This window comes from Rhinopithecus roxellana, chromosome 12 (genome assembly GCF_007565055.1).
Source record: "Rhinopithecus roxellana isolate Shanxi Qingling chromosome 12, ASM756505v1, whole genome shotgun sequence".
Classification (NCBI taxonomy): domain Eukaryota; kingdom Metazoa; phylum Chordata; class Mammalia; order Primates; family Cercopithecidae; genus Rhinopithecus; species Rhinopithecus roxellana.
Genome location: NC_044560.1, coordinates 116,799,122 through 116,825,482, shown reverse-complemented (window position 1 = coordinate 116,825,482; position 26,361 = coordinate 116,799,122). Strand labels below are relative to the sequence as shown.

General features: G+C 43.6%; 1 protein-coding gene across 2 annotated transcripts; it reads right to left on the bottom strand.

The window, feature by feature from the left end:
- Positions 1 to 1,469: 1,469 nt before the first annotated feature.
- On the bottom strand, positions 1,470 to 25,543 carry ZNF480 (zinc finger protein 480). 2 transcript variants are annotated; one of them, XM_010376526.2, is made up of 5 exons: positions 25,449 to 25,543; positions 22,220 to 22,310; positions 10,009 to 10,135; positions 8,338 to 8,466; positions 1,470 to 2,871 (listed from the first exon to the last, which is right to left on the bottom strand). In XM_010376526.2, exons 2-5 carry the CDS (start codon positions 22,289 to 22,291, stop codon positions 1,592 to 1,594), a joined length of 1,608 nt encoding a protein of 535 aa, XP_010374828.1. In that variant the 5' UTR covers positions 22,292 to 22,310; positions 25,449 to 25,543; the 3' UTR covers positions 1,470 to 1,591. The 2 variants fall into 2 exon arrangements, with proteins under 2 accessions (XP_010374828.1, XP_030797946.1); XM_030942086.1 differs by lacking the exon at positions 25,449 to 25,543 and adding an exon at positions 23,563 to 23,746.
- Between the last annotated feature and the right edge of the window lie 818 nt (positions 25,544 to 26,361).

The following is a 26,361-nucleotide window of genomic DNA, read 5'->3' as shown; positions in this document are numbered from 1 at the left end:
TTGTGCATAGCTTTTGAATCCTGAAACTTTTTTGAAGTTGTTTATCAGATCTTAGGAGCCTTTGGGCAGAGACTACAGGTTTTCTAAATATAGAATTATGTCTCCTGCAAGAGAAACTGACTTCTTCTCTTCCTATTTTTATATGCCTTTTATTTCTTTATCTTGCCTGATCACTAAGCTTAGGACTTCCAGTACTATGTAGAATCGGAGTGGTGAGAGTAGTCATCCCTGTCGTGTTCCAGTTCTCAAGGACAATGCTTCCAGCTTTCGCTCATTCAGTATTGTTTTGGCTGTGGGTCCATCATAGATGGTTCTTATTGAAGTATGTTCCCTCAATGTGTAATTTGTGGAGGGTTTTTAACATGAAGGGATGTAGAATTTTATTAAAACCCTTTCTGCATCTAAAGAGATGATCGTGGTCATGTGGTTTTTGTTTTTAGTTCTGTGTATGTGATGAATCACATTTATTGATTTGTGTATACTGAACCAACCTTGCAGCCCAACACTAAAGCATGCTTGATCATGTTGGATTAGCTTTTTGATGTGCAGATGGATCTGGTTTACTAGTATTTTGTTGAGGATTTTTGCACCTGTATTAATCAGGAATACCGGCCTGAAGTTTTCTTTTTTCATTGTGTCTGTCAGGTTTTAGTATTAGAATGATGCTGGCCTCATAGAATCAGATAGGGAGGAGTCCCTCTGCATCCACATTTTTGAACAATTTCAGTAAGACTGGTAACAGCTTTTCTTTATATATCCCGTAGGATTCAGCTATAAATCTGTCTGGTCCAGAGCTTTTTTGTTTGACAGGTTTTTAATTACTGATTCAATTTTGGAACTCATTATTTGTCTGTTCAGGGTTGCAATTTCTTCTTGGTTCAATCTTTGGGGTTATATCTTTCCAGGAATTTATTAATTTCTTCTAGGTTTTCTAGTTTGTGTGCATACAGGTGTTTATAGTAATCTTTGAGGGTTTTTTGTATTTTTGTGGGGTTGGCGGTAATGTCCCCTTTGTCATTTCTGATTGTGTTTTTTTAGATCTCCTTTTGCAAGGTGTGAAATTTTGTTGAAGACTTTTCCACACATTCATTACAATGGGGAAGTCTCTGCAGTATAAATTATCTAATGAATTATTAGAGAAACTTGAGTTTGAAGACCTTGTCATATTCTTTGCATTTGCAAAATGTCTTTGCAGTATGGAATAAAACATGAGTAGTAAGGCTTGAGTGCACACTAAATTCTTTTTTTTTTTTTTTTTTTTGAGACGGAGTCTCGCTCTGTCGCCCAGGCTGGAGTGCAGTGGCCAGATCTCAGCTCACTGCAAGCTCCGCCTCCTGGGTTTATGCCATTCTCCTGCCTCGGCCTCCCGAGTAGCTGGGACTACAGGCGCCCGCCACCTCGCCCGACTAGTTTTTTTTTTTTTTGTATTTTTTAGTAGAGACGGGGTTTCACCATGTTAGCCAGGATGGTCTCAATCTGCTGACCTTGTGATCCACCCATCTCGGCCTCCCAAAGTGCTGGGATTACAGGCTTGAGCCACTGCGCCTGGCCCACACTAAATTCTTTGACACATTTGTTACATTTGTAGTTTCTATCCCATATGAATAGTCCAATGTTGTGCTAGGTATGAAATGCGACTAAAGGCCTTGCCACACTCAGTACATTTGTAAGGTTTCTCTCCAGTATGAATTTTCCGATGTCGTGCAAGGTGTGCAATTCGATTGAAGACCTTGCCACATTCATTACATTTGTAAGGTCTTTCTCCAGTATGGATTCTCTGATGATTGGTTAGGGATAACTTGTGTCTGAATGCCTTGCCACATTCATTACACTTGTAAGGTTTCTCTGCAGTGTGGATTACAAGATGGGCTGAAAGGCCTGAATACTCACTAAATGCTTTACCACATTCATTACATTTGTAAGGCTTCTCTCCAGTATGAATTCTTCGATGTCGTGCAAGATTTGAAAGTTGATTAAATACTTTTCCACATTCATTACATTTGTAAGGTTTCTCTCCTGTATGAATTCTCCAATGTTGTGCTAGATGTGAATTTTGAATAAAGACCTTACCACATTCATTACATTTGTAAGGTTTCTCTCCAGTATGAATTTTCTGATGTCGTACAAGGAGCGCAATTCTATAGAAGGCCTTGCCACATTCATCACATTTGTAAGGCTTCTCTCCTGTATAAATTCTCCAATGATTTGCTAGAGATGACTTGTGACTGAAGCCCTTACCACATTCATTACATTTGTAAGGTTTCTCTTCAGCATGAATTCTTTGATGTCGTGCAAGGTAAGAATTATTGCTGAAGACTTTACCACATTCATTACATTCAAATGGCTTCTCTCTGGTATGAATTCTTTGATGTCGTGCAAAGTTTGAATTGTAACTAAAAACCTTGCCACAGTCATTACATTTGTAAGGCTTCTCTCCAGTATGAATTCTCCAATGTTCTGCAAGGTGTGAATTGCGACTAAAGACCTTGCCACATTCATTACATTTGTAAGGTTTCTCTGCAGTATGGATTACTTGATGTTTGGTAAGGCTGGAAGACACTCTAAAGACTTTGCTATGCTCATTACACTCATAAGGTTTTTCCCCAATGTGTTCTTTCTGTTCTGGTGGGAGAAATGAAGAATCATCAAAATCATTCCTATTAAAAATGGGGGTTTTGACACTGGAAGAAATTTCTTGAAGAGAGGAAACAGAGGAACTGTGGTTGATAAAGTTTTCAACTTGATTACATCCATTTATTACCCTTTCATCTGGAAATAGCTCCAGTTCAGACAGATGTAAGTGAAAGGATACTCCAAGTTGTTTTTTAATTGGTTTGTCTTTTGCATTGCTTCCCAAGGCATAGCTGCTCCCTAGGAAAGCAAGAAAAGAGTAAAATTCAGACCCCATAATTCTGGCATGTTTAGAGTCTGACGAAAAAACTAGAATCTGCCTCATCTGACTCAGACATTGGAAGAAATATCAGCACACTCTGTACATCATGTTGGCAGTGCTGAAAACAGAAGAGGGTAAGGTGACGCACTGGAGTGCTGGGAAATCTATAGGAGTCAAAGGATTATGGGTGAGTTGGAGAGGGATTATGAGCAGAGAGATAGGGAACTGAAACCTTCTGAGAAAAAGAAGGGGCAAGTCTCTGAGGGAAGATAAGACACTTAAGAGAAGTGGTGTACACAATAACAGTACACGCACAAAACTAGGAAAGGCACATCCCCGGAAAAGGAGTGAATGTTCCCACACCCTTTACAACAGACTAATTAGAAAAGATCTCCCTCTGACCAAGTCTTATACAAAACAACTGAGAGAAGCAGTTATTTTACCAAACCTAATCCAAAAATTACAAGGCCTACAAAAGGAAAGAGAATTATGGCTAAAAAGTAAATAAAGCCAAACCTAGAAAAAGACAGGCAGCTCTCTAAATTACTAGACAAATATTTATTTAGCTGCTTCAGCCTCCCAAAGTGCTAGGATTACCGGCATGAGCCACCGCACTCAGCTTCAGCAAGCTTTTTCTGTGTTCTTTTAGAGACAAGGTCTCACGATATTGCCTAGACTTCTTGGCTCAAGTGATCCTCCTGCCTTGGCCTCCCAAAATGCTGGGATTACAGGCACAAGGCACTGCACCTGGCCCTTGATAAATATTTAAAGCAACTGCCTTAAGATTCTTAATAAGCTAAAAGTTATCAGAGAGAGATAAACAACTACATGAAATCAGAAAAATAATACATGAGAAGGAGGATATTAAACAAAGGAGGAAACATAAAAAACATTCTGGAGCTGAAACACAAGTAAAAATTCATTAGGTGCTCAACAACAGATGGATAGAGCACAGAAAAGAATGAGCAAACTTAAAGATCAGTTATTCAAAAGTATCAGCTCCACCAGGCACAGTGGCTCATGCTTGTAATCCCAGCACTTTGGGAGGCCAAGGCAGGCAGATCACGAGGTCAGGAGTTCAAGACCAGGCTGACCAACATGGTGAAACCCTGTCTCTACTAAAAATACAAAAATTAGATGGGTGTGGGGGTGCACGCCTGTAATCCCAGCTACTCAGGAGGCTGTGGCAGGAGAATCGCTTGAATCCAGGAGGCAGAAGTTACAGTTAGGCAAGATTGTGCCATTGCACTCCTGCCTGGGCTACAGAGTGAGGCTCTGCCCCCTCTAAAAAATATATATATATATATATGTATATATATGTGTATATACATGTGTGTATATATATGTATGTATATATATAATCAGCTCCAAAGACCAAAAACAAAAAACAATGAAGAAAAGCAAATAAATGCTAACAGGTTTTTTGGATGCTCTCAAGCACAACAATATACAAATTATTAGAGGTTCATAAGGAGAAGACAGAGGATTAGAAATTGCAACTGAAGAAATAATGTCCAAATAATTGTCCAAATCCCAATTCTGAAGAAAGACCTGAATATACAATTCAAAAAGCTTGACCATTCGAATTAAAATTAACCCAAGGATGTTCACACAGAGATAAATTATAAACAAATTATCAAACATCAATGACAGAGGAAGAATTTTGACAGCAGCAACAAAAGATATTTGCCATTTAGAACAAAATGTATAAGACTATGTACTTTTTTCAGCAGAAACTTTGCATGCCAGAAGACAGTGAGATGACATATTGAAAGTGCTTAAAATCAACCAAGAATACTATATGGAGCAAAAGTCAGCTCGAAAATAAAGGAGAAATTTAGACTTTCCTCGATAAAGAAGAGTTAAGGAAGTTCATTAGTACCCTAGACCTGTCCAACAAGAAATGCTACAGGGAGACCTTCAAAATGAAATGAAAGGATTACAGACAGTACCGGTAAACCAAATGAGAGGATAAAATTCTCCATTAAAGTAAAAAATGACCCAGGCACAGTGGCTCACACCTGTAATCCCAGCACTCTGGGAGGCCAAGGCAGGCAGATTGCTTGAGGTCAGGAGTTTGAGACCAGACTGCCTAACATGGTGAAACCCCATCCCTACTGAAAATACAAAAATCAGCCAAGCATGGTGGCGCATGCCTGTAATCCCAGCTACTTGGGAGGCTGAGGCAGGAGAATCACTTGAACCCGGGAGGCGGAGGTTGCAGTGAGCCGAGATTGCACTGCTGTACTCCAGCATGGGCAACAGAGCGAGAATCCATTCCCCCATGCAAAAAAAAAAAAAAGAAAAGCAAGAATAGAGAAGCCGGAAACAAACCCTCAAATACTTGGTCAAATGATGTTCAATCAAAATGCCAAGACCATGTAATAAGGAAAAGACAGTCACTTCATCACAAATAGTGCTGAACAAAAAGGATGCCCACATGCAAAGGAATGAGGCTGAACCCTCACTTTACACTTCATGTGTTATATCTGGGGAAACCTTACATTTCCCCAGATATAACACACGAAAGGAAAGAAGGTAAAAATACACACGATGCACTATGACAAAACTGACAACTATTGTGGATGGAAGAAAACAATTACCAAAATGTAAAGAAAACCTATCATGTGAGAAAATATTTGCATAATATATCTGTAATAAAAACTTAATATCTAAAATATATATAGGCCAGATGTGGTGGCTCATGCCTGTAATCCCAGCACTTTGAGAGGCAGTTGCAGGTGGATCACCTGACGTCAGGAGTTCAAGACTAGCCTGGCCAACATAGTGAAACCCCATCTGTATTAAAGATACAAAAATTTAGCCGGGCACGGTGGTGTGTATCTGTAATCCCAACTACTTGGGAGGCTAAGGTGGGAGAATTGCTCGAACCTGGGAGGCACAGGTACCAGTGAGCCGAGATCACGCCACTGCATCCAGCCTCAGTGACAGAGCAAGACTTCATCTCAAATAAATAAATAAATAAATAAAATAAACATATATAAATAACTCCTACAAAGCAAAACAAATAACCCAATTAAGAAATGTAGAAAGAAATACACATTTTTCCAAAGGTGATGTATGACCATATGGGAAAATGCAAAATATCACACATCATTAGAGAAATGCAAATAGAAAACATAGATTTTTCCTCACACGCATATAGAATATCACCTCACACCCATATAGAATATTTTTTGTCAAGAAAGGAAAAAAAAAAAATGAAACACCAGAAAATCACAAGTGTTGTCAAAAATATGACGAAATAGGAGAATTCTGTGCTCCTGTTAGTGGAAATGTGAAATGGTACAGTCACTTGGGAAATAAGTATGACATTTTCTGAAAGAATCTAAAATCAAATGATTAGTATAGGCAACAACTCCACATCTGGGTATATAGATAAGAAGATAAAAAGTCGGGCACAACGGCTCATGCCTGTAATGTTCCCACTTTGGGAGGCCAAGGCAGGTGGATCACCTGAGGTGGGGAGTTTGAGACCAGCCTAGCCAACATGGTGAAACCCTGTCTCTACTAATAATACAAAAATTAGCTGGGAATGGTGGCGCACACCTGTAATCCCAGCCGCTCAGGAGGCTGAGGCAAGAGAATTGCTTGAACCCAGGATGTGGAGGTTACAGTGAGCCGAGATTGTGCCATTGCACTCCAGCCTGGGCAACAAGAGCGAAACTCCATCTCAAACAAACACACACACAAATGAAAAATAAAATAAAAATAAAGACAGCATCTTGAAGAGATACTTAAAAACCCACGTTCAAGGCAGTCACAATGGCTCATGCCTATAATCCCAGCACTTTGGGAGGCCGAGGTAGGTGGATCATAAGGTCATGAGTTTGAGACCAGCCTGGCCAATATGGTGAAACCCCATCTCTACTAAAAATACAAAAATTAGCTGGGTGTGGTGGTGGGCACCTGTAGTCCCAGCTATTTGGGAGGCTGAGGCAGGAGAATCACTTGAACCCAGGGGGGAGAGGTTGCAGTGAGCCAAGATCACACCACTGCACTCCAGCCTGGGCGAGAGAGCGAGACTCCATCTCCAAAAACAACAATGACAACAACAAAAACCCATGTTCATAGCAGCATTATTTTTTTTTTTTTTTTTTTTTTTTTTGAGACGGAGTCTTGCTCTGCTGCCCAGGCTGGAGTGCAGTGGCCGGCTCTCAGCTCACTGCAAGCTCCGCCTCCCGGGTTCACGCCATTCTCCTGTCTCAGCCTCCCGAGTAGCCGGGACTACAGGCGCCCGCCTCGTCGCCCGGCTAGTTTTTTGTATTTTTTAGTAGAGACGGGGTTTCACCGTATTAGCCAGGATGGTCTCGATCTCCTGACCTCATGATCCGCCCGTCTCGGCCTCCCAAAGTGCTGGGATTACAGGCTTGAGCCACCGCGCCCGGCCCATAGCAGCATTATTAAAAATAATAAAGAGGTAGGCACAATGCAGGTGTCCACCAATGGATGAACAGTTAAACTGTGGTACAGACAAATAGAAAAACATTATTCAGTCCTGAAAGAATATATAAATTTCTTGATGTGCTACAAAATAGATGAACCTGAAAGATACTACGCTAAGTGAGATAAGCCAGTCATAAAAAGACAAATACTGTATGATTCCATCTAAAATACTGAAATTCATACAAACAGAACAGAAACAGAGAGGGGAGAGAGTGAAATTGTAGGAGGAATGGGTTAAATATTACTGGTAATCAATTAAATCTAAATTCAAAATAAAAAAAATAAGACTAGGCATCGTGGCTCATGCCCGTAATCAGAGTACTTATGGAGGCTGAGAAAGGAGGATTGCTTGAGCCCAGGTGTTCAAAATCAACATAGGCAACATAGCAAGACCCCTGTATCTGAAAAACAAAAAGAAGCTGGGCACAATAGCTCACGCCTGTAATCCCAGCACTTTGGGAGGCCGAGGTGGGCAGATCACTTAAGGTCAGGAGTTCGAGACCCGTCCGGACAACATGGTGAAACCCCGTCTCTACTAAAAATACAAACAAAAATTAGCTGGGCCTGGTGGCAGGTGCCTGTAATCACAGATACCTGGAAGGCTGAGGCAGCAGAATCCCTTGAAGCCGGGAGGCGGACATTGCAGTGAGCTGAGATAGCGACACTGCACTCCAGCCTGGAAAACAGAGCAAAATTCCATCTGAAATAAATAAAAAGGAAGGAAGGAAGGCAGGGAGGGAGGGAGGGAGGGAGGGAGGAAAAAAGGGTCTCCAGTCAAATAAACAAAAAATACATATATTTATTTATTTGAAACCGAGTCTTGCTCCATCTCGCAGGCTCTGTTTCACAACAGAGTGAAACTCCATCTCAAAAAAAAAACAAACACTAAAATAAAAACAAAAAACAAAAACTAGACAAAACAAAACAAAAAGCCCAAACGACAGCATGGCTTCCACCCTGCCCATCTGAGCTCTTACCTGTGTTCACACCTTTGATGTGCCCCTTCCCATCTGAATTTTTTGCTATTTTCACTTCACGCTCACCAGACCAGGGCTCCCTCCTTTGCTCCAACATGGAGTTAATATTCAGGTCAGGAAGAGAGATTCCTGTTTGTAAAAAAAGAATCAAAATGTGCGGTGGCATCTCCCAAATCCAAGCCCTATGTGTAGGAAGGAGAGAGGCTATCACAGTTGAATCAAGAATAACGTTTCACAAGTTCATCCACAGACTGCCTCCTTCTGAATGCTTAGGGAATATTATAAAAAAGCAGACATCGAGCCCCTTCCCAGTAACTACTGAGTATAAAGCACAGAAGTAGAGGCTGGGTGCTGTGGCTCACGCCTGTAATCGCAGCACTTTGGGAGGCTGAGGCGGGCAGATCACCTCAAGTTGCAAGTTCAAGACCAGCCTGACCAACATAGAGAAACTCCGTCTCTACTAAAAATACAAAAAAAAAAAAAAAATTAGTCGAGTGTGGTGGTGCATGCCTGTAATGCCAGCTACTCGGGCAGCTGAGGCAGGAGAATCGCTTGAGCCCAGGAGGTGGAGGTTGCAGTGACCTGAGATCGCGCCACTGCACTCCAGCCTCCAAGAGTGAAACACTCCGTCTCAAAACACAAAACATTAAAAAAAAGCACAGGAGTAGAAAACAGGGAAGTGGGTATCTGAAGTTTGCCATAAGGTGTTACGCAGCTGGGTGCGGGGGCTCATGCTTGTCATCCCAGCACTTCAGGAGGCTGAGGCAGGTGGATTGCTTGAGTCCAGGAGTTTGAGACCAGCCTGGCCAACATTGTAAAAATGAAAAATACAAAAATTAGCCGGGTGTGGTGGCAGGCGCCTGTAATCCTAGTTACTAGGGAGGCTGAGGTGAATTGCTTAAGCCTAGGAGGTGGAGGCTGCAGTGAGCCAAGATCATATCAGTGCCCTCCAGCCTGGGTGACAGCAAGACCCAATCTCAAAAACAAACAAAAAGGATTTTATGCATAGTTCAGCCCTGGTACCACCCAATGATGTATAACGAAGGGGACAGAACATCTGAAGAAAATCGACATTTCAACTCCAGAAAATACTATGGAGCTTTTCATTTCTGAGTCAACAAGATTTTTAGATTTTTTTTTTCTTTTTTTTTTTTTATGAGACGGAGTTTCACTCTTATTGCCCAGGCTGGAGTGCAGTGGTGCAATCTTGGCTCACTGCAACCTCTGCCTCCCAGGTTCAAGCGATTCTCCTGCCTCAGCCTCCCAAGTAGCTGGGATTACAGGTGCCCACCATCATGCCTGGCTAATTTTTGTATTTTTAGTAGAGACGGGGTTTCACCATGTTGGCCAGGGTGGTCCCGAACTCCTGACCTCAGGTGATCCTCCTGCCTTGGCCTCCCAAAGTGCTGGGATTACAGGTGTGAGCCATTGGTCCCAGCCTGAGTCAATAAGGTTTTTTTTTGTTTTTTTTGGGGGGGACGGAGTTTTGCTCTTGTTGCCCAGACTGGCTATGACGTGATCTCGGCTCACCGCAACCTCGGCCTCCCAGGTTCAAGTGATTCTCCTGCTTAATGTCAGTCAAACAATGCAGGGGCTCCCAGGAGGCACACAAGGGAAAATGCTGAAATAACCAAGGACAGATCCCGGCTTCTGCAGGGGCACGATCCTCACCCAGGGATACCAGGTTCCTGTAGTTCTCCAACATCACGTCCTTGTATAAAGCCCTCTGTGCAGGGTCCAGGCATTTCCACTCCTCCTGAGAAAATTCTATGGCCACATCCCTGAATGTCAAGTGTCCCTAAAATGAAAAACACATTTCACCAACAGGATATGTAAAGGGTATTTATCTTCACTCAAAATGAGAAGGGAGTTAAAAAGATTAACTCGATTGAAGAGAATGTTCTGACGAATGTGCATTAACGTATTTGTGATGTAGTTATGTGTCTGTAAATGTGGTTTTTTTCTTTTTGAGACAGAGTCTTGCTCTGTCACCCAGGCTGGAGTGCAGTGGTGCAATCTCGGCTCACTGCAACCTCCACTTCCTGGGTTCAATCAACTCTTGTGCCTCAATCTCCCAAGTAGCTGGGACTACAGGTGCACACGATCACACCGGCTAATTTTTGTATTTTCAGAAGAGACAGATTTCACCATAATTTCACCATGTTGGCCAGGCTGGTCTTGAACTCCTGACCTCAGGTGATCCACCCGCCTGGGCCTCCCAAAGTGCTGGGATTACAGGTGTGAGCCACCATCCTGGCCTGAGAGTTGTGTTTTATTACACTTTTCCAAAATAAGTTATATTTTAAAAATCAATATAGATTTTTCATTTTGTGGACATATAAGACATACAAATAAAAAATTAATCCATGGTTATCTCTACAGAAGGATTAGATATTATTTTTGACACTCCAAGTGATATTCAGTATCTACCTGATCTGAATATCTACCAATAACACCACCACTATTATGCAAGTGGTGTCTTCGGAGAGGACGATGTCCACAGTGGCTTCAAAAAAAAAAAAAGAATTATAGGCATGGTGGCTCATGCCTGTAATCCCAGTACTTTGGGAGGCCACGGCAGATCACCTGAGGTCAGGAGTTCAAGACCATCCTGGCCAACGTGGTGAAACCCCGTCTCTACTAAAAGTACAAAAATCAGCGGGGTGTACTGGTGGGTGTCTGTAACCCCAGTTACTCAGGAGGCTGAGGCAAGAGAATCGCTTGAACCCAGGAGGCGGAAGTTGCAATGAGCCAACATCACACCACTTGCACTCCAGCCTAGGCTACAGAGTGAGACTCTGTCTCAAAAAAAAAAAAAAAAAAAAAAAGTATAAAACTGTGATGATAACAATAGCAATGACTGAAGCTTTTGAACACTTCCCATGAGACAGGCACTACTCTAAATGCTTTACATGTACTAACTGCTATAACAACAAAAGCCCAGGAACGAAACACCTGTCCCTGTCTTACCGAGAAGACAACTGTGTCACAGATACGCTAAGAAACTCGCCCCAGGTGTAAGGACTAAAAACAGCAGAGTAAGCACTGCATCCCAGGTGTCCGGGCATTAGAACCAACCAAAGGAATCAAACAATGAACAGATCAGCATCAAAAGTAAATTGACAATCACCTAAGAAAAAAGTTAAAACAAGTCCAGGGATAAAATCATGGACCTTCATCCAAGGTCATTATATATGAGTACACACATGTATCCCATAATATGCTACTATTCACAGCCATCAACTCATTAACATGATGGTGTAGGACAATTTTCTGAGGTCATGGATAATATTTCAGATGTAATTTCAACTGTTAAAAAAATAAAATACGTAAAAATGATGATGTGTCTTTAATAAAACCATAGGCGTGCTCATCTGTGCAGTCATGGACACACGTCACATGTACACACATAAATATGTACACTTAGACCCATATACACTAGCACACGTATACACTTATACACATTAACTGAAATAGGAGTTGTCTGTCAATAATCTATTTTTTAGATGACATTTGTCATCACTATTATTTTTTAATTCTTAGAGACAGGGTCTCATTATGTTGTCCAGCCATGGTGGTGGCTTATTCACAGTGTACTACAGCCTTGAACTCCTGGGCTCAAATGTTTCTCCCTCCTCAGCCTCCCAAGTATCTGGAACTAAAGATTTGTACCACTGCATCCACCTGTCATTGTTATTTTTGCTATGTACATTTCAGCATGTTTGCAACAAAAATGTAAAAGCTGTACTCAATTTTAGTTTATAAACACTGTTGTATATTAAGCCATTAAAAAATTATAGACGATGAAAAAACAGAAAGTTGAACTCCAATCTCTATTAAATACCCAGATTCAAAAATATAAATGCAGGTTGGGCATGGTAGCTCCACCTGTAATCCCAGCACCTTGGGAGGCCAAGGTGGGAGGCCTGCTTGAGGACAGGGGTTTGAGAACAGCCTGGGCAACACAGAAAGATCCCATCTCTATTCATATAAAAAATATGATTATATATAATACTTCAAAAAATTGAGATGGGGTTTCAGTACATTGCCTAGGGTGGTCTGAAACTCCTGCATTCAAGGGATCCTCCTGCCTCAGCTTTCCAAGAAGCTGGGATTCTACACACGTGATTGACCCCGACTTACATAAATATAATAATTATGTCCATAAAATTTACGTGTTTAGGTATTCACAAAAGCCCAATGGGGTTTATCAATATATTCCATTAATAAAATAAAATATTAATACATGATAGAAAACTTATTAATATTATATAACAATTTAACAAAATAAGTCAAAGAAAATAGCAGTATACATCTTAAGGAATTACTAGATAATTAAAAACAAGGCCAAAAATAAAACTCGAAAACAAAAACAACAATATCATTAAGCAAGAACGTCTCATGAAACATGATAATCAGCAGTAAACATGGCAGACATTTGCTTGATTTTAAGGCAGAGAAAAGGGGGCTGGTCTGTGCTGCAGCCAATCACTACTGCACAGGATGCCTGAGCAGGGACTAGAGGAGAGGTTAAAAAAAAAAAAATTAGTGGGGGTTGGGGGCAGGAAAAAGCTGGATTTAAAAATATATATAATTAATAAAATTATTGTAACCAAGACAAAGAATGTCATTTTAGCATATTAACTAATAAGAATATATTAGCCTGGTGCAGTGGCTCACACCTGTAATCCCAGCATTTTGGGAGGCCGACACAGGCGGATCACTTGAGGTCAGGAGTTTGAGACCAGCCTGGCCAACATGGTGAAACCCCATCTCTACTAAAAATATAAACAATTAGTTAGGCTTGGTGGTGGGCACCTGTAATCACAGCTACTCGTGAGGCTGAGGCATGAGAATTGCTTGAACCCAGAAGTCAGAGGTTGCAGTGAGCTGACATCTTGCCACGGCACTCCAGTCTGGGTGACACAGCAAGACTCTGTCTCAAAAAGAAAGAAAAAAGAATTAAAAGAAGAAAATAAATTTAAAAATACATATTATATTGGAAAAAAGTTTCCTTCTTTAGCAGCAATATTTATAAAATGACACATACAGTAAAGATACATCTGACATCTCCCTTAGGAAATATACATGGCCCCGAACTAGAAGACATTCCAGACCTGTGTAAGAAATCTGCAACTCTACTAAGAGTAATGTCAGCAAGACAGAGGAACAGGAAGCCCTGGACCATTTTGAGTCCATGTAGACACAACTTAAACAAGAATATGTGGGCCAACTGCCTTTGTGAGAAATCCAGAAGACACTCAGGAGGCTGCACCCAGAGGTGCACCAGTACCAAGTCAACCTACTGGGACCTGATTGTGAAAATATGTGACACACACTCACCAGAACGCCTGCCCAGGCATGACATGCCATCATCTAGAGGACACCACAAACTCCAGATTTCTCCTGAGAGAGGAAAACAATGCGAATGTCTTTCCAACCTTCTGACTTTTCAGGGGACTGCCTAAGGGGACAAGTTTCTGTCTTGTCTGAACATAAGCATTGAAGTAACAGGGCCCCAGGTCAGGAAGCCACTGAGAACAAAGGCACCAGCATAAACCAGAGCCAGCAGTAACGCAGGCAGACACTAGGTGGCGGTGCAGACCCCAGCTTCCTATTGCCCCACACAGGCTGCAGAGCAGGTGCAGGAAGGGGAGCTCATGAGCAGAACCTGGTCATCCCCTTCAGTGAGGAGGTAACAAGCAAAGCCCAGAGAGGACGCATCCCAGATAAGGAGCAGGACCTCCAGAGTCTCCAGCTGGGCTGACCACAGCGCATTCTCCCTGAACCAAGCCAGACACTAAAAACAGAGAGGTGACTGATTTTTAATTCAGACAACGTTCACATGAGGGTGCAAAGGAGCAAATTTTCACAACTTACAGAATAAAGTATCACAAAACAATCACTGAGAATTTTACTTAAAACACCATAATGCTGTATAAATGTAATTCTACAGGACTTGCTCTCACTCCTGACAGAGCTGACAGCAGTGGGTCCTCAGAGAGACTGAGGGAGGGTGGAAAGACTCCCTCCCATAACAACTATTTACATGTGACTTAGACATTTAGGACAAGGAATGCTTTGTATTTGACGGCCTAACCTGCACATTTGGAGTTTTCCTGTAAGACAAATTTATATATAATTTGATGTTGAAAAAAATGATAATAATTGGTGGACAAGAATACAATTTCCTCCTCTCTAATTACAAAAAAAAAAAAAAATCTGCTCCAATCTCTGAGCAAAATTACCACATTTTTTGCTTAACATAGCTGGCGCAGGAGACCCACTGAAGGAAAATCAGTCTCTGGGAGAGGTACATGCTGAGGATGAGAGAACGTCCTCCCTGAACCAAGCTAGACGTAAAAAACTGGGAAAGGCGTTTAGCTTCAAATGTAGTAAAAATCAGGCAGGAAGGCTGGGCATGGTGGCTCACACCTATAATCCCAGCACTTTGGGAAGCTGAGGCAGGTGGATCAACTGAGGTCGGGAGTTCAGGACCAGCCTGGCCAACATGTTGAAACCCCATTTCTACTAAAAAAATACAAAAATTAGCCAGGTGTGGTGGCGGGCACCTGGCATCCCAGCTACTCGGGACACTGAGGCGCAAGAATTACTTGAACCAGGGAGACAGAAGTTGTAGTGAGCTGAGATCGCACCACTGCATTCCAGCCTGGATGACAGAGACTCAGTCTCAAAAAAGAAAAAAAAAAAAAAAAAAAAGAAACAAAAATCAGGCAGAAAAGGTTTCTCCTTCCTGTACTCTTTTCCTAGAATTTACTAGGTGCTTGTGCACAATAATACATGACTTCCATGTGCAGTTTCTGGTCTACAGAGAGGTGATGGTGCACTCAGATGTGGCCCCTGAACAATCCCTACTGCCCAACAGCTCTAATGCCATGGGGCCCACACCCCATCTCCATCCATGTTAGGGAGTAAGCCCTTCCCAGAACCATGCCCGGTGGAGTCTCATCCCCAGTTCGTATCACTGGGTAACGGGAGATGGAATCTAAGTGAGATAAGAGGGACTGAGGTGCTGACAACAGGCCCTAAGCTTGTCATAAACAGGCTTTAAAGAAACTGGCCATAAACAGGATTTCTGCAGCAATGAAACATGCTTCATGATGGCTATGACGCACACTGCTACAAGTTGTTGGTTTACTGGAACAAGGCGAGGAATACCTGGCCTGCCCAGAGTGGAAAACTGCTCAAATGACAAACAATAGCATGAGTGGCCTGTGCCTTAACAACATGTTTTTGCGGCAGATAATTAGCCAGAGCCTGTTTCTCTACTCCTCGCTAAGAATGTTTTGTTTACTGTAAGGAATGCTTTTAGTTACCCTATAATCTATAGAAACAATGCTTATCAATGGCTAGCTGTCAACAAATATGTGGGTCAAACTCTGTTCACAGCTCTCAGCTCTGAAGGCTGTTGGCCCTGATTCTACTTTACACTCTATTCTTGTGTCTATGTCTTTAATTCCTCTAGTACCGCTAGGTTAGGGTCCCCACGACCGAGCTGGTCCCTGCAAGTGGCGCCCAATGTGGTACTCGAACTCGAATCAAAGGGTCGCCAGAGCTGGAGAATGTGGAACTATGCTGGAGGACACCCGAGTACTCTTAAGCAATCCCCATGGTAAAAGAGGAGCTCAGAAGCATCAGGGTAACAATGGGAAAAGGTTCAAGCAGACATGAGGCTTATTTGAACCTGCTTCAGCAGCTCCTAAGAAAAGGAGGAATAAAGGTTAGCACTAGCTGACTCATGCAGGTTTTTAGGTGTGGTAAAGAAATATTGCCCCTGGTTTCCGGACTGAGGAACTATGAATGTAGAGGTCTGGGAAAAGGTAGGCAGCACACTGAAGAAGGCATATAAGGATGGGACTGAGGATATTCCTGTAACTGTCTGGTCAGTGTGGGCTCTGGTTCATTCCACCTTGGAGCCTTTCCACACAGATGATGAGGAGGAGGAATCAGAGGAAGAAGGAGCATGTAACGAAGTAACAGAAGAAGTGACAGAGCAGGTTTCCTTGCCAGCTAAAGCAGCAAAGGAGGGAGAAGTTTGTCCGTACCCCTCTACATCCCCTCATCATTTTGAAGAAAAAGAGTGGCCTGACCCTCCAGATCTTTCTTTTCCAGAGGACACTGGGTGAAAAGTAGTTGCCCCAGTGACTGTTCAAGGAGCACCTCAAGTGACTGCTCTCGGTTCTATTCAGGCAGGAATCCAGGAAGCTCGACGAGAGGGTGATATGGATGCTTGGCAGTTCCCTGTTAGAATACACCCACCTGATCAACAGGGGAATATTATGGCTACATTTGAGTCTTTTCCTTTTAAAATACTTAAAGAATTTAAACAAGCTATTAGTCAATATGCACCAGGTTATCCTTTTGTAATGGGATTGTTAAAGAATGTTGCTGTCTCCATTCAAATGATTCCTACTGATTGGGATGCACTTACTTGAGCTTGTCTAACTCCTGCTCAGTTCTTACAATTTAAAACTTGGTGGGCAGATGAAGCTTATGCAGGATGATGCCATATAGCAGCTTAGAGGACTGTGCATTAGAGCTTGGGAAAAAATCACTTCAAGTGGGAACAATACCCTTCAAGTGCTGTAAAGCAGGGACTGAAAAAACTGTACACAGATTTTTTAACTAAATCACAGGAGTCTCTCTTTTTTTTTTTTTTTTTTGAGACGGAGTCTCGCTCTGTCGCCCAGGCTGGAGTGCAGTGGCCGGATCTCAGCTCACTGCAAGCTCCGCCTCCCGGGTTCCCACCATTGTCCTGCCTCAGCCTCCCGAGTAGCTGGGACTACAGGCGCCCGCCACCTTGCCTGGCTAGATTTTTGTATTTTTTAGTAGAGACGGGGTTTCACCGTGTTAGCCAGGATGGTCTCGATCTCCTGACCTCGTGATCCGCCCGTCTCGGCCTCCCAAAGTGCTGGGATTACAGGCTTGAGCCACCGCACCCGGCCAGGAGTCTCTTAAAAAGGTGATCGCAGATTCAGCTGCTCAGGACATAGTACTGCAGTTATTAGCTTTCGACAATGCCAATCCTGAGTGCCAAGTCGCTCTGCGACTTATGAGGGAAAAGCACATTGGTTAACTATATTAAACCTTGTGATGGTATCGGAGGTAATCTGCATAAGGCTACTCTGCTAGCCCAGGCAATGGCAGGAATGAAAGTGGGTAAAGGAAATACTCCATTTCCTGGAGCTTGTTTTACCTGTGGGAAGCATGGTCATACTAAAAAAGAATGTAGAAAAAAATCACCAAGTCGGGCCAACAGTTTGGGGGGAAAAGATAACTGCTAAGCCTGGAATATATCCAAAATGCAAAAAAGGAAAACAATGGGACGATATTCTCTGTGCTGCCCCCACTCGGGAAATATTACTCCAATGTTACAATCACTTACAAAATTTGATTTCTCATGCCAGTTTAATTATAGCTCCTGACAAAATTCAGACTACTACTCCTTACTCCGACTTAGGGAGTAAATGACACTACAGTAGTAAATGACACTACTTAGTAAATGACACTACAATACTGCCACAGAAAGTAATCATATGTAAGGATCAATTGAAAACACTGAATGGGCCGGGTGCGGTGGCTCAAGCCTGTAATCCCAGCACTTTGGGAGGCCGAGACGGGCGGATCACGAGGTCAGGAGATCGAGACCCTCCTGGCTAACACTGTGAAACCCCGTCTCTACTAAAAAATACAAAAAACTACCTGGGCGAGGTGGCGGGCGCCTGTAGTCCCAGCTACTCGGGAGGCTGAGGCAGGACAATGGTGGGAACCCGGGAGGCGGAGCTTGCAGTGAGCTGAGATCCGGCCACTGCACTCCAGCCTGGGCGACAGAGCGAGACTCTGTCTCAAAAAAACAAAAAAAAAAAAACAAAAAAAAAAACAAAAAAAGAAAACACTGAATGACTTTCAAAAATTCCTAGGGGACATTAATTAGATACGACCTGCTCTAGGCATTCCTACCTATGCAATGAGTAATCTATTTTCTATCCTTAAAGGAGATCCTAGTCTCACTAGCCCTTGGCAATTAACAAAGGAGGTTGAGGCAGAGTTACAACTGATTGAAAAACAAGTATATAAAGCTCAAATAAATAGAGTAGATCCAGAAAAGACTTCAGACTTACTGATTTTTCCAACTCAGCATTCACCGACTGGTGTTACTGTCCAAGAGCAGGACTTGGTAGAATGGCTCTTTCTTCCACATACTAATTCATGGACACTAAGTCCTTATTTGGATCAAATTGCTACTCTGATAGGCAATAGGAGAACTTGAATTGCTAAATTGCATGGATATGACCCTCTTACGAAGGCATAAATACAACAAGCCTTTATAAATAATCTTACTTCGCAAACCCAGTTAGCTGATTTCGTGGGTGTTCTTAATAATCACTTTCCAAAAACAAAATTATTTCAATTTTTAAAATTAACTAGATTCTCCCTAGAATAACTAAATTTAAACCAATTAAAAGTGCTGAAAATGTTTTTACAGATGGGTCTAGTAATAGTAAAGCTTTTTTTTTTTTTTTTTTTTTTTTTTTGAGACAGAGTCTCGCTCTGTCGCCCGGGCTGGATTGCAGTGGCCGGATCTCAGCTCACTGCAAGCTCCGCCTCCCGGGTTTACGCCATTCTCCTGCCTCAGCCTCCCGAGTAGCTGGGACTACAGGCGCCGCCACCTCGCCCGGCTAGTTTTTTTTATTTTAAGTAGAGACGGGGTTTCACCGTATTAGCCAGGATGGTCTCGATCTCCGACCTTGTGATCCACCCGTCTCGGCCTCCCAAAGTGCTGGGATTACAGGCTTGAGCCACTGCGCCCGGCCTAGTAAAGCTTTTTATTCTGGATCAAAAACTAAAGTTTTCCAGACGCCCAATACTTCAGCTCAAAAGTGGAGCTTGTAGCTGTAATTAAGTTACTGACTGCTTTTAAGCGGCCTGTCAATGTAATTTCTAATTCTTCATATGTAGTCCATTCCACACAATTAATTAAAAATGCTCAGTTATGATTTCATACAGATTAACAACTAATGACTTTGTTTACCCAATTACAAACCAGTTAGGAATAGAATGCACCCTTTTACATTACTCATATTGGAACTCATACACCCTTTATAGGACTTTTAACTGTAGGGAATCAAATGGTTGATCACCTAGTTGCTACTGCAGTATCTAATTCTAGACATTTTCACAATGTAACCCATGTTAACGCCTCTGGTCTCAAATGCAGATACAGCATTACCTGGGAAGAAGCTAAAGCTATTATCCAGCAATGCCCAACTTGCCAAATAGTGCATTCCTCATCTTTTACAGGAGAAGTTAATCCTCGAGGATTGGAACCTAATTCTCTTTGGCAAATGGATGTCATTTATGTTCCTTCTTTTGGTAAATGGGCTTATGTGCATGTATATGTAGATACCTTTTCTCACTTTGTTTAGGCTACCTGTCAAACAAGGGAATCTTCTGCCTGTGCTAAACGGCATTTTCTGCAATGCTTTGCAGTGATAGGCATTCCAGCTTCTATTAAAACAGATGATGCCCCAGGCTGTACTAGTGAAGCTCTAGCTAGATTTTTCTCTATATAGAATATTAAACACATTACTGGCATCCCATATAATTCACAAGGACAATCCATTGTGGAAAGAATGAATCTCCCCCTAAAACAGCAATTACAAAAACAGAAAGGGGGGAACAGTGATTATGGAACCCAAAATATGCAATTGAATCTAGCATTATTGACTTTAAATTTTTTGAGCCTGCCTAAAGCCCAGATGCTATCAGCAACTAACAGCATCTACAGAAATCAGCTGCAAAGATGGAAGTGCAACAACTGATTTGGTGGAGAGATCCGATAACAAAAAGTTGGGAAATAGGTAAAATAATAACTTGGAGTAGAAGTTATGCTTGTGTATCTCCAGGCCAAAACCAGCAGCCGATTTGGATACCATCAAGACACCTGAAGCCTTATCATGAGCCAGATGCTGAGGAAGAGATTTTTGGGAGGAACGTGAGGACCCCCCAGTTGCAGCCATGTCGAGACTGACAATAAGGCCTCCTTTTCTATTTGTAGTGGGTGATTTAAAACCTGATCTCCCTAATTATCATGTGACTTGTCAAGAATGTAGATTGTTTTCTTGTGTGAATTATTCCTTGTATAATATTGATCATTCTATTTTAGTGGTAACAGCCCAAGAAGGAGTATGGATACCCGTAAAGCTTTCCCGTCCTTAGGAAGCCTCTCTTTCTGTGCATATTATTACTGAAATTCTTCAAAAGAATTCGGCCGGGCGCGGTGGCTCACACCTGTAATCCCAGCACTTTCAGAGGCCGAGGTGGGCTGATCACGAGGTCAGGAGATCAAGACCATCCTGGCTAACACAGTGAAACCCCATCTCTACCAAAAATACAAAAAATTAGCCGGGCATGATGGTGGGCACCTGTAGTCCCAGCCATGCAGGAGGCTGAGGCAGGAGAATGGCATGATCCCGGGAGGCAGAGCTGGCAGTGAGCTGAGATCGCACCACTGCACTCCAGCCTGGGTGACAGAGCGAGACTCCGTCTCAAAAAAAAAAAAAGGATTTGAGGTGCTCTCAGCGTTTCACTGCCACTTTAATTTTAATCATTATGGGATTGATTGCTGTCACAGCTACTGCCACGGTAGCTGGGGTTACTTTGCATTTCACAGTACAAACAGCAGACTGTGTAAATAATTGGCAGAAAAATTCTACTTTGCTGTGGAATTCCCAAACTAACACAGACCAAAAACTAGCTAATCAAATCAATGATCTCCGACAAACTGTAATGTGTCTAGGAGACTGAGTAGTTAGTCTAGAATATAGAATGCGGTTACAATGTGATTGGAATACTTCTGATTCTTGCATTACTCCTCATCTGTATAATGAAACAGAGCAAGAGTAGGAAAGAGTTAAGAGACATTTAAAGGGTCATACTGGAAATTTATCTTTGGATATTGCAAAACTGAAGGAACAAGTACTTCAAGCTCTCAGGCACATCTGACGCTAATGCCAGGAACTAAAGAGCTTGAAGGAGCTGCAGACGGATTAGCAGCTATTAACCCATTAAAATGGATCGAGACACTTGGAGGCTCTGTGATTTCAAAGATTATTGTGCTTTTAATCTGTGTTGTTTGTCTTTGTGTAGTCTGCAGATCTGGATCCCGAATCCCGTGAGAAGTAACCCACCATGACAAAGCAGCCTTTGCCTTTATCGCTTTGCAAAAACAGAAAGGGGGACATGCTAGCAACAGGCCCTAAGTCTGTCATAAACAGGCTTTAAAGAAACTGGCCACAAACAGGATTTTTGCAGCAATGAAACATGCTCGTGATGGCTATGACGCACATTGCTACAAGTTTTTGGATTACTGGAGCAGGGCAAGGAACACCTGGCCTGCCCGGAGTGGAAAACTGCTCAAGCCATAAACAATAGCATGAGTGGCCTGTGCCTTAACAACACATTTTTGTTGCAGATAATTAGCCAGAGCCTGTTTCTCTACTCCTCGTTAAGAATGTTTTGTTTACTGTAAGGAATGCTTTTAGTTAATCTATGATCTATAGAAACAATCCTTATCAATGGTTTGCTGTCAATAACTACGTTGGTCAAACTCTGTTCGCAGCTCTTAGCTGTAAAGGCTGTTGGCCCCTGATCCCACTTTACACTCTATTCTTGTGTCTGTGTCTTTAATTCCTCTACCGCCAGTAGGTTAGGGTCCCCATGACTGAGCTAGTCTCAGCACTGAGGGAAGACATAGATGAGTGCAAGCAAACCTCTCAGACTCAGAGAAGATTCCCAACTCCAAGGCCCCATGTTTCTGAAACAAAGGAGGCAGAACAATCCACCAAGAATATCATCTCACCTGAGGAAGAGCCGTCCCTGACTCCTTTGCTTTCCTCTTCCTTCTCTTCTGGGCTATTGCATCACACAGCATGACTCTTTAGAAGTCAATCCTAAATGTCAAAAATATGCTGTTTAGGGCTTAGAATCAACACACCCTCTTCCTGTGCCACAACCACACACACAGGTTAGACCTCACCCTGTGGAAAATGTCCTCTGCCAGACCCAGCCCTGACCAAACCCCATGCAGAGCACAGCCCCACTCCTGTCTCTATGGATCCCAGACTCATGTAATCACTCCGAAATGGAGGACACAGAGCCTTGGTGCTCGGCACCAGATACAGAACACAGTGGAATCCGCTTATCCATGAGGGACATGTCCTAAGTCCCCCGTTGGACGCCTGGAACTTCAAACAGTACTGAACTCTATTTATTCCACTTAAAAGATGCATGTGACAGCTTCTCATTGGCATATCTAAACTGCCAGTGTCAGTCAGGCATGATGGCTCACACCTGTAATCCCAACAGTTTGGGAGGCTGAGGTAGGTGGATCACCTGAGGTCAGGAGTTCAAGACCACCCTGGCCAACATGGTGAAACCTCATCTCTACTAAAAATACAAAAATTAGCTGGGCATGGTAGCACACAACTATAATCCCAGCTTCTTGGCAGGCTGAGGCAAGAGAAATGCTTGAAACCGGGAGATGGAGGTTGCGGTGAGCTGAGATCACACCATTGCACTCCAGCCTGGGCAACAAGAGTGAAACTCCGTCTCAAAAAAATAAAATAAAAAGAAAAAAAAAATCAGGGTATCCCAAAGCCCCTTCTTTTGATTAACTTGCTAGGAGGGTTCTTCCACCAGGCTATTCATCTGTATCTTTTGCAATATTCTTCATAGCAAATGGATAAAACTAAACAAAATGTTTCCTTGAGTTCTATGAACCAGGCTAACAAATTAATACAATCCGAGCAAAGGGTCAAGGGAATCCTCAATTTTTAGATGTTTGGTTGAAGTTCAGGTCCCAACCAGGAACTCACAACCAGCACGTGAAGTAGGGGCAGCCTTGTGGAACTGAGCCCCCAACCTGTGGGATCTGATGCTCACTCCATGTAGACAGTGTCAACTTGAGTGAAATTACAGATCCCCCAGGCGGTGTCTGACGAATTGCTTGTTGGTGGGAAGAAATCTCCACACATTTTGTTTATCAGATATGAAGCATTCTGTGTTGAGTGTTCATTATTGTGTTGATTGCAAGAGTAGGAAGAACACTGGTTTTCCTGCTATCTTATACATTCGCCCACACCCTACCCCATCCCAGGAAAAGGAAAGTGGGTGACCCACACCTGAATGACTCAAGTCACCGACCTGTGCCTGAACAGGGAATGTGAGTGGAAGCTAAAGTCTGATGCCAAGAATTATAAAATGCACCAGCCTCACAGACAGGAGTTTTGCACATCTCATCTTCATCTGTATTTTTAAAGCACATTTCATATAATCAGATTAATCAATGTCACAACTTCATCATAATAGCCAATCAACTCACCATTCATCTGCACCCAGGGTTCCCCCTATTCTCAGTACTGTGTTTCCCTCCCTCATTCTCACCTTCTTTCTCTAGCTTTTTTCCCCCTCTTTATTTTTCCCCTAAGATTCTGCTCACTTTGAGCCTCTCTCTTCTCCTAATGTTTCTCCCCTTATTTCTTCTCTTCCTTCTCTTCCACCAGTTCTGCTCCATTCTGGCAACTTGTTTCACCCCTTTTTCAAACTTTCTGCTCAATCTTTGATCGTCCCAATCTCCACCTATTTCTGCCTCTTACTTTTTGTTGTTGTTGCTGTTGTTGTTGTTTTCTGAGATGGAGTTTTGCTCTTGTCGCCCAGGCTGGAGTTCAACGGCCCGATCTTGGCTCACTGCACCCTCCGCCCCGGGGGTTCAAGGGGTCCTGCCTCAGCCTCCTGAGTAGCTAGGATTACAGGCGCGCCACAACGCCCGGCTAATTCTTGTATTTTTGTTAGAGACGGGGTTTCATCCTGTTGACCAGGCTGGTCTCAAACTCCTGACCTCAGGTCATCCACCCACCTCGGCCTCCCAAACTGCTGGGATTACAGGCATGAGCCACCGTGCCCGGTCCTGCCTCTTTCCCTGTCTCTGTTCCCCCTCTGCTCTCCCTGTTAAACCCCTTCTTTCCTGTTACACCCCCTTGTCCCCACTCTCTGGCACCCTGAGATCCCAGCCCTCCCCCTGCTGTGGTTCTTCCTCTGCTCTCCTTGTCACCAGCTGACCCCTCTTGCTGTCCCAGCACTACGCTGCTCTGTCTGCCCTGGCTCCAAATCCCTCCTCCTCTCCCCCAGTCTCAAACTGAGGAACTTCCCACTTTGCTGCCCCTCTCACTATCTTGCAGTCCTTCATCTCTCCGGAGATGGCACTTTTCTCTGCATTTCTTCAGTTGCTTTTCTCCCTCTGCTACTTTCTCGGCTTCATTCGCTGTCTCTGCAAATCCCCCATCCACTTTCTACTTTGCCATCTGCTTAGGGCTCTCCCTCAATCTTCCTTTCTCCTTCAAGATGTTTCTCTTTCTTCTCCCCCGCTCTCCAGATGTCTCTTTCTGCACACATACACATGGAAGGAATTGGGATCAGATGCCCACGCGCAGAAGAACACCTTTTCAGTGGGGTGCTACTTAGACTGCAAGAACACTGGATGTCAAAAGACAGAATAAGTCACCTCCCCACACCCCGGGTCAGGAGAAGCGGTGGCTGGGAAGAGGAGGCCTGGGGAGTAGCGGGGTCCCGGATCAAGGAGGGTCTGGATCAAGAGAGGGGTGGCGTCTGCAGAATCCCAGGACTCGGCAGAAGACGCGGCTTCTCCTGGATTGAGATTGGAGCGCTGCGCTCCAGGGTCAACAAAAGGCGAGGTTTGGGGGATCTGATTGACGGAATCCACCTAGCGGGGGAGGACTTTACGCGGTGCAGGGCGGATGTAGGCATCACAGAAGAATTTGAAGCAGGAAAACTCCTCGATAGGAGGTGACTACATGGCCCTGTGGCAGAAAGACGGGGGACAGGACCCGTCGCCGAGCGATTTAAACACACAGGGAAACAACCGCGGCACTCTCACAGGGACGCCTGAATTTGGTCGGGGTAGAGGGAGCGGTGCCAGGATTTCAAGGTCTGTGTGGCCCCTCAGATCCCGGGTACAGAAGCGCGGGGGAGCTGGGAAGCTCAGATTTTAATTTACACAAAGGGAAACTCACGCGCCGCGGCGTGACCTTCACTCCACGCGATCCGCTTCCGGGTTTGTGGGCAACTGCGCACGCAGCGGAGAGGTCGAAGCTGGGCGGCCGGGCAGGGGCGGGGTGGGGTGGGGTGGGGCGGGGCGGGGCGGGGCTTGCGCTTCCCTCCGCCTCGCTTCCAGCGCCTCTGTTTTCCGGGTTTTGCGGGAGACCTGTCAAGGATGCTAAAGCAACTCAGCTGTCTCCGCACTGTACTCTTGCCGGGACAGAGCAAAGTCGGCTGATGATTAGATCCAGGAAAATTGCTGCTATTAAAGGTAATCTTAAGCCGGCCGTGGGGTGGGGCACTTGTACCAGCTACCCCAAAGACTGAGGCGGGAGGATCGCTTGAGCCCAGGAGTTCGAGTTTACACTGAGTTATAATGGCCACTGCGCTCCAGCTTGGGCGACAGAGACTCAGTCTCTAAAATAAATACATAAAAAACTAATTTAGCAATTTAATTAAAAAGCCCTGGGATTGTCTGTGAAAGCTGTGGGGAAAAGAGAGATCAGATTGTTACTGTGTCTATGTAGAAAAGGAAGATATGAGAAACTCCATTTTGATCTGTACTAAGAAAATTTGTTTCTGTTTTTCTGCTAACCTGTAGATGCTGTTAACCTGTAACTTTAGCCCCAACCCTGTGCTCACAGAAACATGTGCTGTAATGAATCAAAGTTTAATGGATTCAGGGCTATGCAGGATGTGCCTTGTTAACAATATGTTTGCAGGCAGTATGCTTGGTAAAAGTCATCACCATTCTCCATTCTCGATTAACCAGGGACACAATGCACTGCGGAAAGCCACAGGGACCTCTGCCCAAGAAAGCCTGGGTATTGTCCAAGGTTTCCCCCCACTGAGACAGCCTGAGATATGGCCTCATGGGAAAGGAAAGAC